Source organism: Oryctolagus cuniculus, chromosome 3 (assembly GCF_051225735.1).
Source record: "Oryctolagus cuniculus isolate XC-2025 breed Fujian yellow rabbit chromosome 3, ASM5122573v1, whole genome shotgun sequence".
NCBI lineage: Eukaryota > Metazoa > Chordata > Mammalia > Lagomorpha > Leporidae > Oryctolagus > Oryctolagus cuniculus.
The window spans coordinates 30,059,308-30,074,562 of record NC_142869.1 but is presented as its reverse complement, the minus strand read 5'-3'; the positions used below and the strand labels follow the sequence as shown (position 1 = coordinate 30,074,562).

General features: G+C 37.8%; 1 protein-coding gene across 14 annotated transcripts in view; it reads left to right on the top strand.

Moving 5' to 3' along the window:
• Window positions 1-15,255, top strand: part of UNC80 (unc-80 subunit of NALCN channel complex) — a 243,325-nt gene that overhangs the window by 75,249 nt on the left and 152,821 nt on the right. For 10 of the 14 annotated variants that reach the window (XM_002712440.6, XM_089329902.1, XM_002712439.6 and 7 more), the window contains exons 17-21: window positions 897-1,063; window positions 1,800-1,898; window positions 5,474-5,688; window positions 7,169-7,275; window positions 8,720-8,816. In XM_002712440.6, coding sequence (XP_002712486.3) covers window positions 897-1,063; window positions 1,800-1,898; window positions 5,474-5,688; window positions 7,169-7,275; window positions 8,720-8,816 — 685 coding nt within the window. The remainder of the gene's footprint in view (window positions 1-896; window positions 1,064-1,799; window positions 1,899-5,473; window positions 5,689-7,168; window positions 7,276-8,719; window positions 8,817-15,255) is intronic. The other 4 variants (XM_002712438.6, XM_051849166.3, XM_089329901.1 and 1 more) reach the window with 1 other exon arrangement.

The window sequence follows — 15,255 nt, the reverse complement described above, 5'->3', positions numbered from 1 at the left end:
TAATTTCTTCAAATCTTCTTAAATTGGACTTTGAACCTCCATCCCACCAGAATGCCCAGAAGTCAAATATCAGTCATCCCTACTTTAGTGATATAGAACTATCCAAATATTAAATAGCACCTTGGGTCTGGGGGTTCCATGAGTCTCAGTCCTTAGACTGTACTAATTATTTCACATGGTGCTCACTTTTGCATGCCGAAATATAACTACCTTCTTAAAGGGGAAAGAGACAAGGGAAATGCTGGGTGCAAAGCTTAACACATTACCATCACAAGAGTCCTGCTGACAACTTAAAAATTGACCTCACTATACTGGTTATGATATCCCTACCTAGTCTTAACATAATCAAGTTCATGATTAAGTGGGCTACAACATACAGATTATTTACTAACTCTGTCCAGCAAAATGCATAATCTTTTGAATAATTAGAATTTGCTAGAAGTGTCTGGAGACCTTAACATATCTTTGTCACAGTAATGGTGAAAATTTGGAGACACTCCACAGGGACTAAAATATCTAGTCTAAACAAAATTTTGACTACCTTTTTTTTGCAGGCATATCGTCAGAAGTGACATTAAAGAAAGGACATTAAAACTTGGAAATCCAGTCGTTAAAAATGTAAATTGATGTCTTTCTAATGATAAAGCCAACTTTCTGAATACATGGTAACCATCCTTTTCATACTAAGGATGACTGTCATGGTCCTTGGTTATGTTCTCTTGGAGGAACATACAGAGGAAGTATACTATCAGTTTCATCAGTATAAATTGTCTTTCTGTTATAATTCTGATGCTCATTTAAGCCTAAGGAATTACCTCATGCCTCCCTTCCCATGAAAACTATTTAATCACACAGTTATCTTTCTTTCCCCAAACTTCCTTCTTGACTCCAAACAGGGACTATACTGCGACATTCGTCAGCTGGTCCAGTTTATCAAAGAGGCTCATGGGAATGTCTTCAGGAGAGTGGCCCTCAGCGCTTTGCTTGACAGTGCTGAAAAATTAGCACCAGGGAAAAAGGTGGAGGAAAATGAACAGGAATCTAAGCCTTCAGGCAGTAAAAGGTTGGAAGCTTGAGCTCTCTGAATAATAGCATTTGTCTTTTGTCAGTACAGTATAATCTTCTGTGGCTCCTGAAGTGGTGGTGTAAGTTCTGTGCAGGGTTGATAAAACTATCTCGTGAAAATGCTATCGCTGCTGTGGTGGAGCTGCGGTTCAGGAAAGGAATGAGTTACTGTCAAATAAATGCCATGACTGTTTCAATCAGAGCTCCATTGTTCTCAAACTTCCATATACTTAAACTGCATTTCAGAGCTCTTAATTACATGGTACAATGTTATCTGTATTTTAGCCTTTTCTATATATAATCTACATTTTTGTGCAGAAGGGAAAAGCAATTACTGATACTCTATCATCCTTATTCAGTAAGTGATATGCTAAATGGGGCAAAAGACAAATCGCTGAGAAGTACCATTTTTTCTTTTTAGTAAACATGCATTTGTTTTATGCCTGTTATATGTTAAATACCACTTACAAATATGAAAAGAAACTCTTAAACTTAAACTCCTTCTTGCAGCTGATGACTCTGTTTATGATATTGGTAATATTGTTAAGCCATAAGGAACGGGAATCGTGAGTCACACAGAAGTATAAATTCCATGCCACATAGACTCCTGGTGACGTAGGTTTTCAAGCCTCACAGGTTGTCTATGACAGAGAGGTTTGCTTTGTGGAGCATATGAAGTACATGAATGTGATGTCCTGCTCTGCTGTAATTGGTGGAATGTGTCAATTGCATAGGTCTGAGGCAGGAAGCATTGTGGACAAAGGCCAGGTGCCCTCTGCACCTGAAGAATGCCGCAGCTTCATGTCTGGTCGCCCATCTCAGACTCCAGAGCAGTAAGTAGCTTTGACTTTGTTCCAATTCAGAGAGCTAATGACTTAACAAATTGTATTTTCTAAATGGTTGTTTGTTTTCATTTCCTTTGAAGATTTTTCATTCCTAATGCCACCGATCTCTCCAGGGTAGGCTAGATAACCACTTTGTACATAGAAAAAGCTTTCCCAACAGCATTTCCCATCTTTTCTCTTCCCTTCCTCTGCCTTTCTCATGCATTGCCCCAATGTTTATGTCAAGTGAAGTAGCAGTTTCATTCATTTCTTGATTAAAATCACTTAGAATTTTTAAATATAAGCTCTAAAAAATATTAATGTGAGAGTTCTGTGGCTAAATAACCGTAAGACTAGTTTAAAAGCCTTATATGCAGTCAGTCCCAAAAAGGAGAAAGCATTTTTTTCTTCCCCAAATAGCATTGCCAGTTATTGAACTAATCTGATAGATGGGAATGTTCTAAAATGTAAATTTGATTAAAACATAAAATCATCTCTTCAGAGGTGATTAAGTTTTCCAGATTCCATGGTCTCTTTGTTCAGTGTTCTGTAAACACAATCTCATTTCTCAACATTTAGCACATCTTTTCTTTCTACTCTGATGAAGTACATGTTTTAAGATGCCTCAACATAAATATTCCATTTAAAAAGAATGTCATAAAATGTCAGATATGGAATGTCTCCATGATCCAGGTGGGCCCTGATGAGTAGACGTGCCATCTGATTGGCACTGGGGAGAGGTGGGTGGTTACCTTGGATGATCCTGGCTCCACCTCCATCTTATCATTCTATTTCTTTTCCTCCCCTTCTTGCCTCATCTCTTCTCTTTCCTCCTCCTTAAATAATAGTCACATTCTCTGACTAACACATAAAATATTTTATGTGTTCATTTCTCTGAAACTCCTCACTGATAGCACAGCCATTGGGCAAAGCTGATGTAGCATTTAATTGAGAAAGCATATAAATTGTAGCCTTCCTTGATGTTTTTCCAATCAGAACACAGTCATCCACACCTCACTGTGCCACAGATTCTCTGAAGGTGAGAAATGCTTCATGCACTGTGACATTTGATAAACAGTAACTGAAAAGTCAAATTCTAGAAACTTGATATAAATTCATACTAATTTGATAAATGTCCTACTTTAAGATAAGAATTAAAAAGCATTTGGGGGGCCAGCGCCGCAGCTCAATAGGCTAATACTCCGCCAGCGGCAAAAGCACACCGAATTCTATCCCGATTGCTCCTCTTCCAGGCCAGCTCTCTGCTGTGGCCCTGGAGTGCAGTGGAGGATGTCCCAAGTGCTTGGGCTCTGCACCCGCATGGCAGACCAGGAGAAGCACCTGGCTGCAGGCTTCGGATCAGGATGGTGCACCGGCCGCAGCAGCCATTGTGGGGTGAACCAACAGAAAAAGGAAGACATTTCTCTCTGTCTCTCTCTCACTGTCACTCTGCCTGTCAAAAAAAAAAAAAAAAAAATTGGGGCTGCCAGCGCTGTGGAATAGTGGGTAAAGCTGCCACCTGCAGTGCCAGCATCCCATAGTGGCTGCTCTACTCCTAATCTAGCTCTCTGCTATGGCCTGGGAAAGAGGTAGAAGGTGACCCAAGTTCTTGGGCCCCTGCACCCACATTGGAAACCTATAAGAAGCTCCAGGCTCCTGGCTTTGGATGGGGAGTGAGCCAGCACAGCAGGTAGAAAATCTCTCTCCCTCTCTCTCTCTCTCTTTCTCTCTCTGCCTCTCTGCCTCTCTGTAATTCTGCCTTTCAAATAAATAAATAAATCTTTTTATTTGGCAGGTAGAGTTACAGACAGTGAGAGAGAGAGGCAGAGAGAAAAGTCTTCCTTCCGTTGGTTCACCCCCTCAAATGGCTGCTACAGCCAGCGCTGCACCGATCTGAAGCCAGGAGCCAGGTGCCTCTTCCTGGTCTCTCATGTGGGTACAGGGGCCCAAGCACTTGGGCCGTCCTCCACTGCCCTCCCTGGCCACAGCAGAGAGCTGGACTTGAAGAGGAGCAACCAGGACTAGAACCCGGCACCCATATCCTTGCCGCAGGCAAAGGATTAGCCATGTGAGCCACAGCACCAGCCCCAAATAAATCTTTTTTTAAAAAAGTATTTGGTACTCCGATGAGAAAGAAAATCTGAACCACCATATAAACATCTCCAAAAAATGATTGCTTTACATAATACTTTTGAATTTCAGAATAGATTAGGATTAGTTTGAAAGCTTTTAATTAAATAATTCCCAAAACCCCACAAATTTCATCACATGTTATGAAAATATTTTCTATAATATTATCTTTCAAAAGTACTAAAATGATATATGCTGCTCAAGCTGACAAAAATTGAAAACATAAAAAGCATAGAAAGTCATTAAAATTTGAAATACTACCACTCTGTAAATTATGAGTGCATTTTGAGCATACATACTTACAGACTCACACTGGGACACATGTTTAGTTTTTATTTTCCTGTTTTCCTGGTTAGACTACTTAACCATTGCCTTTTAACTTTGTAACAAGTAATAAACATTTTCCAATAGTCATCTAAAATAAGATTTTAATGACTACACAGTATATTGCCATATGGAAGCCTCATAATCTATTCAACTATTTCCCTAGAATTGAACATTTACATTGTTTCCATGTTTTCAGTGTTTACCAATAATAATACCTTGGGGCATATTTTACTTGCTTGTATCTACAACTTTGTATGTTGTCCCATCATTTCCTTGAGATTATTTCCTGGAAATTGAATTTCTCTGTCAAGGTTACTGATACAAGCTTTGAATACAATACTATCAAAATACCTTCCAGAAATATTGTATCATTAAATTTCACTACTGGTGGTATGATAGTAGCCATCCTTAATTTGGTAAGTAAAATTAGGCAAGTCATTTCACTAGCTTTATTATTATTATCAATCCTAAGAAGATTAAACTTTGCTTGTTTTTGGCCACTTGTCTTTTCCCTGCTATGTAGTGCCCCAGCCAGAGATCTCCTTGCAGGACCTCTGTTTTTCCTATTGGGTTGCACTTATTTTTCACTTTTAAACCTCACCTGAATTTCTTTGACTTCTTGATTGTAAGATGATGCATTTCCTGGGTATGTGATCATGTTTCATTTATTTATTCATTCATTCATTTAAATGTGTTTGTGAGCTTATTTAATATCAATGTTCATACTATACTGGAGGGAGTGATAGGGAATGAGAAACAATACTGCACAAGCCTCAAGGAGCCATAAGAATGGTTCAGATTTACCGACATTTTGAGTGCTTCTGATATGATGACTCACATTTGCAGGTGAACGCCTGCAATAATATTTAATCTTTTTTATTAAGTTGGAAGAAAGTGATCACTTCCATTTGACAACTGAGGCATGATTGTTAGAGCTCAGGGAATCTACCTTGATCTCCCGTCTGCCACCCCCATGCCTACCCTTCCCACAACCCAGCCCATCAAAAATTAGTCTGCATGATTTGCATAAATGTCATTGACAGAAGGTTCAGAGAAATTTAGGAGAATTTCACGTGTTGTTCTTTTTTTTAATCAGACATTTAACTCTGTCCTCTGCTTGCTTACAGCGATGAACAAATGCAAGGGGCCAACCTGGGGCGGAAGGATTTCTGGCGCAAGATGTTCAAATCCCAGAGTGCAGCAAGTGATACCAGCAGCCAGTCTGAGCAGGACACTTCAGAATGCACCACTGCCCACTCTGGGACCACTTCCGACCGGCGCGCCCGCTCACGGTCCCGCAGAATTTCCCTGCGGAAGAAGCTAAAACTCCCCATAGGTAAAAGTATGTCTGTATTTATTTATGGATTCTCTTTTTCCTTGCCATGACCTCAAATCACCCCGCTCACGATGTACGGAACAGAGCAAATGAAAGCTTTCAAATCAGGAGACCTAGACATCCTGCTTTATTACTCATTCATTCATTCATTATTTTTTTCCTGAAGATATTCCACAAACCCCTATTGTGTGCTTCTACGAGGTACAAGTATGCGAGGCATCAGGGATTGGACAGTGAGCAAAACTATACAACCCCTGATGTTGCTGAACTTGCATTGCCATAGGAACTAGTCACTAAAACAGACAATCATACAGCTAAGCACAGTTGCAAACTCTGAATTCTATGAAGGAAATAGACACGGTGCTATGAAGGCATGCAACAATGAGACCTTATCTAACTGGCAGGAGGAAACAGCAATCAGGGAAATGTTTCCTGGAGGCAGTCACATTAAGATCTGTAGACTACTTTGAGAATGAAAAAGGGGAGCCCAGGTGGTAGTACACGCAAAAGTATTAGGACGGACAGAATTGGAAGAGTGGCTACATAACCGTGGTAGAACAGTATGGGCCAGAGCATGCGGGGCCTTGTAGGTCAAGGTGATTCTTCAGCCTGGAGCTCTTGACAATGAAAGTATGATGTTGGAACAGTAGAGTAACACATGTAGGTAAATTTGTACTAAAAAAAAAAAAATCACTGCCTGGAAATAGTACAGGAGGAAGCTTGAGTAGACAAGAAAGAACAGATGGAAAGCTACCTAGTAGTCCAGGAATAAGTAAATGGAAGCTTGGCTTGGGTGGTGAGACAAAGGAGAGTGGACAGATTTGAGAAGTATTTAAAGGATAAAGCCATTGGCCGTTGGCCGGCGCCGTGGCTCACTAGGCTAATCCTCCGCCTGTGGCACCAGCCCACCGGGTTCTAGTTCTGGTCAGGCGCCGGATTCTGTCCCGGTTGCTCCTCTTCCAGTCCAGCTCTCTGCTGTGGCCCGGGAGTACAGTGGAGGATGGCCCAAGTGCTTGGGCCCTGCACCCACATGGGAGACCAGGAGAAGCACCTGGCTCCTGGCTTCGGATCAGGACGGTGCGCCAGCCGCAGCGGCCATTGCATGGTGAGCCAACAGAAAAAGGAAAACATTTCTCTCTGTCTCTCTGTCCACTCTGTCAAAAAAGAAAAAAAAAAAAAAAAAAAGGGATAAAGCCATCAGGCTTTAATGGGAGATGTGAAAGGTGGTAAGGGTAACTGATGGATTATACTTTCATTCATTAAAAGAACCAGATTCTTTAGTCCTGGCCTTACTCGCTCACATAATTTCATACTTAAGCATTGACTGCTTTGATTCAAAGCATGTGCATTGAAAACAATTTGTTTCCATTTCTATTTATATCAAGGCATGAAACTTCCATTGCTTGTTGAGCACATTCTGGCATTTCTGTTTAATCCATTTGAGAGAAACTGTGTAACAGTTTAATTTTTAAAAATTGTTGAATAGGAAACTGGCTGAAACGATCCTCCCTCTCCGGCCTGGCAGATGGCGTTGAGGACCTCCTCGACATCAGCTCTGTGGATCGCTTATCTTTCATCAGACAAAGCTCCAAGGTAAACAGGGCACACTGTAGAAGTGAATGTCAGAGTCACTGGGAGAAAAAGGTCAGAAATGAGAAATGCTCAACACCTGAAGGGACCAAAACAGGAAAAACTGAAGAAACTCTCAAGTTGGATAAAGTTTAGAAACTTGGATTAGCAGCAGAAACTAAAATGTTTTAGTGGTATGCTATATCATAAGAAGAAAGGAGAAAATGTACCAAAAAACTAGGAAAGTCATAGGGCAGATACAGGGATGTATATAAATATTATTTCCAAGCTATTTTTAGCTTTTAATTTGCATGAGAAATTATTGACATCTCAAGCTCCTTTTCAAGGATCCAGTAATTTTAAAATTCTGGAGTGATTTCTTTTACATATTCTCTCTCTCTCTCTCCCTCCCGCCCTCCCTCTCCCCCCCTCTCGATCTCTCACACACACACACACGCTTACACATGCACTCATCCTGCTACCACTACTTTTGGCACCATCGGAATCATTCTCCATATTGAAAAGGATAAAGTAACTCAGGATGTCTTTTCTCACTAAATGCTCCTTCATAATACTTTGAAGCACTGCCATACTCACAGCATACAATTTCATTTCTCAGTGAAGTCTGTCCTACAGACTACAAGTCCTCCCTGTGGATGACTCATAGCTTGCTCACTTGTACACCTACTTTTCAGTACATAGTAAGAGTCATGTTTGTTTATATTCAATTTACTCACTCACCTTCTCTCTCAATCGCACTAAAACCAATTTCTTCAAACTAGACTGTTTTAAAGATAATATTTTGAGATCATCAAAAAGAGGATAGCAAGGTTACAGAGCATTTAGGAGATATATTTGTAATTCCTCCTTCACATTCTTTTTGCTAAAAACAGTCATTCAAGAATTCAAAAGTCTGTGTCCCAGAGCTTCCTTTCTGTACTAAAATTTTGAGTATTGTTGCTCTAACTAAAGACATGACCAAGAACACTTGATGCTTAGGAAGAGAAGCACATTATTGCACTTTAATGAGTGTACTCTATAAATTAATTTGTACTGGTCCTTTCACAGAGTTTTGAAGAATTCTGACTATATTTAACTTTGGTCAGATTGTCAGTTGTAATGTTGTTTGTTAAAGGACAAATATGACTTGCTGCTCATAATTTTAAATTGTACTTTATCAAAATTAAACTGTAAAGTGTATCTTGATTATTCACTAAGTGATTTTCATAGTACCTGATTATTTCACTTTCCATCTGTGACCTCAATCCTCCTTCCATTCATTGGTGTGGTGATGTCTCGTTTGCCACCTAAGAATGAGCTATACTGAGTAAACTAACCACAGGTGAAAGCCAGCAGAATGAAATAAGCGTCATAATATAAACAACTTGGTTTTCAAATCCAAGGTTAGTCTAAGCACCAACATTGGCCTTTGAATTTGGATGTCCGACTACATTCTTTTTTCCGTTAGGTCAAATTCACCAGTGCTGTGAAGCTCTCTGAAGGTGGGCCAGGGAGTGGAATGGAGAATGGAAGAGAAGAGGAGGAGAATTTCTTCAAGCGCCTTGGTAAATATCATGCAGGCTAAGAATTTTGTTCAGCGTTCATTACCCAGGATGACAATCTGAATAGATTAAGTGGTTTCTTTTATATTTCCCTTGACTTTTCACTCATTTATTTCTTACATGCCTTTTTATAGCATTTATAACTTCTCTGTCTGTTATCAGATGGATTCAGCAAACATTTATAAAAACTTTACTATGTTCCTTACTCCCTGATGGGAACTAGGTTTGCAAAGAATAAGCTACAGCCTTTTCTGCTGTTTTATCCTTTATTAAAATCTGAGTTTTACAGAACCTTCAAAGAGCCTTTTTATCTACCCACCTATCTATTTAGGAATTCTGCTTGTTACATTCCTGACAGGTGGCCAGCCACTCTGCACACTTGCATTAAGGGGTGTTAAAACCTTACAAAGTAACCTGTCCCAGAGCTAGAAAACTTTGATTGCTAGAAAATCTTTCCTTATATTCTTAAAATATACTTATCCATAAATTCATTTGTCCTAGTTATAATATCTTGTAGCAACATCCACCCCCACACACACACATACACATATATAATGCTAATTCCATCTATTCCATGTTTTCTCTGATAATTTTTCTGCTGGCCAAACATCTCTGATTTCTTTAGTTTTTCTTACATGTAGGTATCTACATCCATCACCATTCTGATTCCTTTTACTACATATCCTAATTAGATGGTGTACTGTATAAAATGTAGAGATTCTGGTGGAATGCATTAATAACTCAGTGTAGTAAATATTACAACTATTAATTAGTAAGGGTTTTAGCATGTGCATGAACACAAATTAAAATTACAATATCCATTTTCACCTAAAATACTTGACTTGTGTTAATCAGTTTTTACCAGTAAAATGTGCTCTCCAGGTATGTGCTATGCTGGCTGAATTCACTTTACTGATGCTGTTAATTGCATCTCTAGATTTTTTTTTTCTGCACATCAGGATATAATTTGATGAAATTGAGGCTCAAACTCAAAGAGTATAGGGTCTCTCAGACTTGGAGGATACTTGTTCTTGATGAAACTTTTCTGTATGCTATGTATTAAATGCTTGCATACTCTCCCCACCCCAGCCCTGACCCACACCCAACATTCCTATATCAAAGCTCTAAGTCCCAAAATTTGGAAGGTCATTAGGTTTAGATAAACTCATCTGGGTAGCACAAGCAATGGCATATCAATGACTTATAAAAAGAAGAGACACGAAATCTCTCTACATGTATGTGCCAGTGCACCAAGGAAAGATCCTGTCAAGGCCATAAACAAAGAAGAGAGCCACTATTAAGACCCCAGCAGTGTTGGGATCATGTGCTGAAGCATTTGTCTTCCAGAACTGTGAGAAACAGGTATTTGTTGTCTGAGTTACTCAGCCTTGGGTATTTTATTATAACAGCCCTAACTAACCAAGGCTCTCGTTTCTAGATTATTTTTCTCCTTGGCAGAAAAGATGAAAGCATGATTGAGCAATTGAGTTGCTTGCACTCCTTTTTTGAGGAATAAGTCAACATTTTTATGGTTATTCTTGTTCCAAACAAGTTATCTTTGGTACTCCTCAGAAACATTATTTAATTCTAGGTTGTTTGTTTTCTCACTACCGTTTCTGCAAGTGTTAGTCATTGATTCATATATTCTTTAGATTCCATTCACAACACAAAGACCTGATATGGAATATTCCTAAAACCAGATTCTAACATGAGTTTACATCAGTGCCTGAATACAAACAGTCTCTTTCTGCATACATACACCAAGGAAAGATCATAATATCTGAATGAACAAAACCATGATATCTGAAAATGATATATGTCATAATTTATGTGTTCTTGGCTGGCAAGAGAACATAACTTATGCTCAACTATTCTTTGCCTATGTTACCTGGCTTGTTAAAAATTATAGAAAGTAATTATAAAATTTGTAATTATAAAAATTATGAAAGATAATCTGCAAGACAATTCTTTTGAAATCTCTTGTAGAAGATGGGTATCTCCAACTGTTCTAAAGGAAACAAAACAAGATTATCTGATAATAAGTACACTGTGTTTTACAGCAACTGTTGCCCTTGACTATTGAATATCTTTGTATCTTTGAGTTTGCACTCCCTCCCTCCCTCCATCCTTCTTTCTTCCTCCTTCCTTTCCTTCCTTCTTGACTCCCTTGCTTCCCTCTTTTTTCTTTCCCTTTTCTCCTTCTTTACTTCCCTTTGCAATCTGTGTGTATATATGATCCTTTGGCATCCATTATAAATGGGATGTGCTTTTTTTCTCATTTAAATTATGTTAACTACATAACTTTCTTTCTCTCTATAAAGTTGTTAAATGAAACAACCATTAAACATTCTTACCCTCAATTTAAATTTAGTACCAGACTTCATTGACTTAGAATACTGGTAGAATTGTATTAAAATCTAAAAAATTATTCAATAAATGAAAAATATATCTGAACAATATATCTGAATATATATCTGAAAAATATAGTGAACATTTGATAGAAATGAAATAATATTCATAGATTATGTTTTTGTGTGCTTTTATATTCACTGAATTTATTTTAGAAATCATGTTCTCTCTGAGGAAAGATATTGAAAATGTTGAAAATATTTGAGGGAAGATATTGAAAATATTAAAATGCTTTCCAGCCAATCAATAAAATTTATTGCATATCTTCATCAATTGTGTAGAAAATATTGCTCAAAGAAATTCTAGATATTCTATCTTAAATTATATACCTTACAGTCATACAATTGTTTTGTACCAATAAAAAATAACATTTTTAAAAATAAATACTAGATTTTTAAACGTACTTTGCTGAATTAAACAGCCTATAAAAATGCATTGGATATAAATTATACTTCAATAAACCTAATGTAAAAACAAATAAATATTAAATAGGTGCAACTAAAATGTTCTGAGTCTAAAAAGTAATCACTCTGATGAAGGAAAACAAGAGGCATCCTTATATCCTAATACATTCAAATAAAAAACTGATAAAGAGGAGTACATTTCACAGTCAAATTAATTTTGACATTTTTTAGAATTGCATTTCAATATGGAATGCCAGCAGGGTACAGCTTTATAATCAGTAAGGGTGTAGGGAAAAATCAATAGATATATACAGGGTCAAGTTATTTCTTACATTAAGTTATCCTAACATAGTCAGTAGCTTCACCAGAGTAGAAACACCTTCCACAAAGCATCTGGGTATTTTAGAGAGGCAGTGTGGCACAGAAGTGGAGTGCAGGCTTGTGCTGGAAAGGGCTAGGCCCAAGTTTTGACTTTAAAACTTGCCACTGTATTATTAGCTCAGACTAGACTACTTATCCTGTCACTTCTCTGTGTGTGTGTGTCTCTGTCTCTGAATTCTCTCTTCCTCTCTTTCTCTCTCTCTTTCTCACTCTCGCTCTTGCTATCTCTCTCCCTACATGCATACAACATATACCCACAAACACAAATACATTATCTTTCCTTTTTATTTTGTTATTTTTAAGTAATTTATTAATACATTAGATTCTCAGGGTCACAGTAAATGCATGATAATTACTCCAACACAGTTCTCATCATTTCTTATGTTAATGTGGTAATACAAAGAGAGCAGATTCAATGTAGTTCTTAGGTAGAATTCTAAGAAAATAGTGATATTAAATCATCTTTAAAAATATATCTTATAGGACTATTACAAATAAAGGAAATAAATTATAAATTTTTTCATATAGTTCTTGTCATATACTCTTGCTCACAAATAGTGGTAAAATTCTGTCATTATCTATTAATATTGTATAAAAATTGGAAATGTTGCATTGTGTATATCTTTTATTTACAACATGTATTTCACATCCTGGGCTTGTAGGATTCTTTAATCAGTGTAAACCATACTGTGAAGCAAAGAATATAAGTTCTTGCTGACAAATACTGGTTTGAATACTACTCTTGTTATTATTTTCTTACACCTTATGAAGAAGTTTCCATCAAAAAAAGCACTTCCTTTAATGATAGTAAAAGCATTTTGTTGGGCAGTGGCCATCTTGTCAAATAAATATATAAAGATAAAGAAAATACTTATTCTTAATGCTTCCTGTGATGGTGATGGTGACTGTTTGTAAATTATATAAATAACTTCATTGATTATTCACTAAGTGTTATGTATCACTCCTTTTACAGTTGAAGCAGTATCACCTATCATATTCTAAATCTTAATTATAGTAACAGATTATAAAACAACTGGATTCACTAAAAACAAAAGTGTTATTATTTGAGTTCTAGTCTAAGAGATTGCTATAAATCTATTATGTTTTAATAGATGAGATCTTCTGTATATAACTATTAAATGGCTGTGCATAAATAATCAATAAAGTGGTATGTGTAGCTGTGAAAAATGGTAACTTTCCTGTTCTAGAAGCTTTGACAATGCCCTTAAGTAAACAGAGTAGCATTTTGAAAAGTAGATGTGTGAAAACAAGACTATCTTGAAAATGTTCATTCTTCCTCTGTAGCTTTTCTTCCTTGTACCATTTGAGATTTTGTCTTTTGAGATTTTTGACCACACATTCTTCTTATGGTACTTCCTTTTGCATTTGACACAAGACAACACTAACTGGAAAAGACACTGAAGGTACTAAATTTGGAGTTTTTGAGCATGGACTATTTGCATGTGAAAAGGAAAACACTCATAAAAAGCAAAATGTGTGAAATTTTCATAGTGATATTTTAATTATATAATGAGCCATTTTTATACTTATGAAAAATTTTAAGGCTAGACCAACAGTAAAGAAAATAATTTGATGAACCCCAAAGGTCCATCACTTCCTTTTTAAATATAAAAATTTTGCTGTATTTGCATCATGTATCTTTTATGGATTTTTAACTATGTTTTTAAACAAATTCCAGACATGGTTTCACTTTGCACCTACATACTTCAATATTATCCTAGTCTTTTTGAAAGTTTTAGACCAGGAATCGGTAAATTACCTTCATGCCATGCCATAACTTTTTATTTGATGGTAATAAAACCAAAAGGAATCTGTGCCCCAGGCTTGAACTGCTTCTAAAAGATGTGTTCTCTGAAGTAGGTGGCCATCTTTGTCCAATAATGGATCTGATAGTTGACATCCCTGAGTGTGAAACTTCCTCATAGCGTACCCAGCAACATAACTGTCAACGTCTCCATCTATCTGTCATGAATAAAGTTTATTAGAAGAATGACCCTAATATTGGATTTGAGCTTTAAAAGCCAATTTGCAGGCTGGCACCGCGGCTCACTAGGCTAATCCTCCACCTTGCGGCGCCGGCACACAGTGTTCTAGTCCCGGTCGGGGCACCGGATTCTGTCCCGGTTGCCCTTCTTCCAGGCCAGCTCTCTGCTGTGGCCAGAGAGTGCAGTGGAGGATGGCCCAAGTGCTTGGGCCCTGCACCCCATGGGAGACCAGGGGAAGCACCTGGCTCCTGCCATCGGATCAGTGCGGTGCGCCGGCCGCAGCGTGCCGGCCGTGGCGGCCATTGGAGGGTGAACCAACGGCAAAAGGAAGACCTTTCTCTCTGTCTCACTCTCTCTGTCCACTCTGCCTGTCAAAAAAAAAAAAAAAAGCCAATTTGCAAGCATTAGAGTTTATTAACAAATGGACAACTTATTCACCATGCATCCTGCTACAACCAGTGGTAACACCCTTGTGGGTGGGGCACTTCAGTTAAGAGCTATAACTACAAGAGACAACTTGCACTGTACAGTGACAGCAGGTGGGAAAGTGAGGCAGTGAGCTTCATGATCAGTGTATTCCAGAAAAAGAGATCAGAAAGGCATTCTTGGAAATCAGATCAGTGACTTCTCAGTGATGATCAGGAGGGGTTTTTTTTCCCCCTTTTTAAAATGAGGCGGGGAATTTTTTAAGATGAAAAATCAATAATTTGCATTATTCTTCCTCAATGTGTGATGTGCAAAATCATGTGACTGTTTCTTAAAAATATGCAATGTCCCTAGATCTATGAAATCAAAATCTCTAGCATCGTGACCTGATATTCTGCTTTTTAATAAGCTCCCAACTGATTGCCAGTTTTAGGCAGCCAATCAGTGGTTCCCCTATTTCTCTGTGTAGTGTAAAGTTAGGTCGGCTACTTTGGAATTGACTGGGAAACTTCATAAAGTACAAATTCTTAAACCTCATCTTCAGAAATTCTGAATACTAAAGTCTGGGTGAGGTTGAACAACTTCCCAAATAATCTGATGTCCAGCCAGGTATGGAAATCCTAAAATTAAATGACCAATCTCAAAGGGCTTTTACTCTAGTGGTCAATGATTCTTTGCACTGTAACTGAAAAAGTAGTTTTGCTTTCACCGTGACATTGTCCTTGATTTGAACTCATTATAGCAGATCTGAAACTACACATGATTGCATCTTCCATAAAAGCAGAAGTTAGTAAATGATTACAAGAAGAATCATTT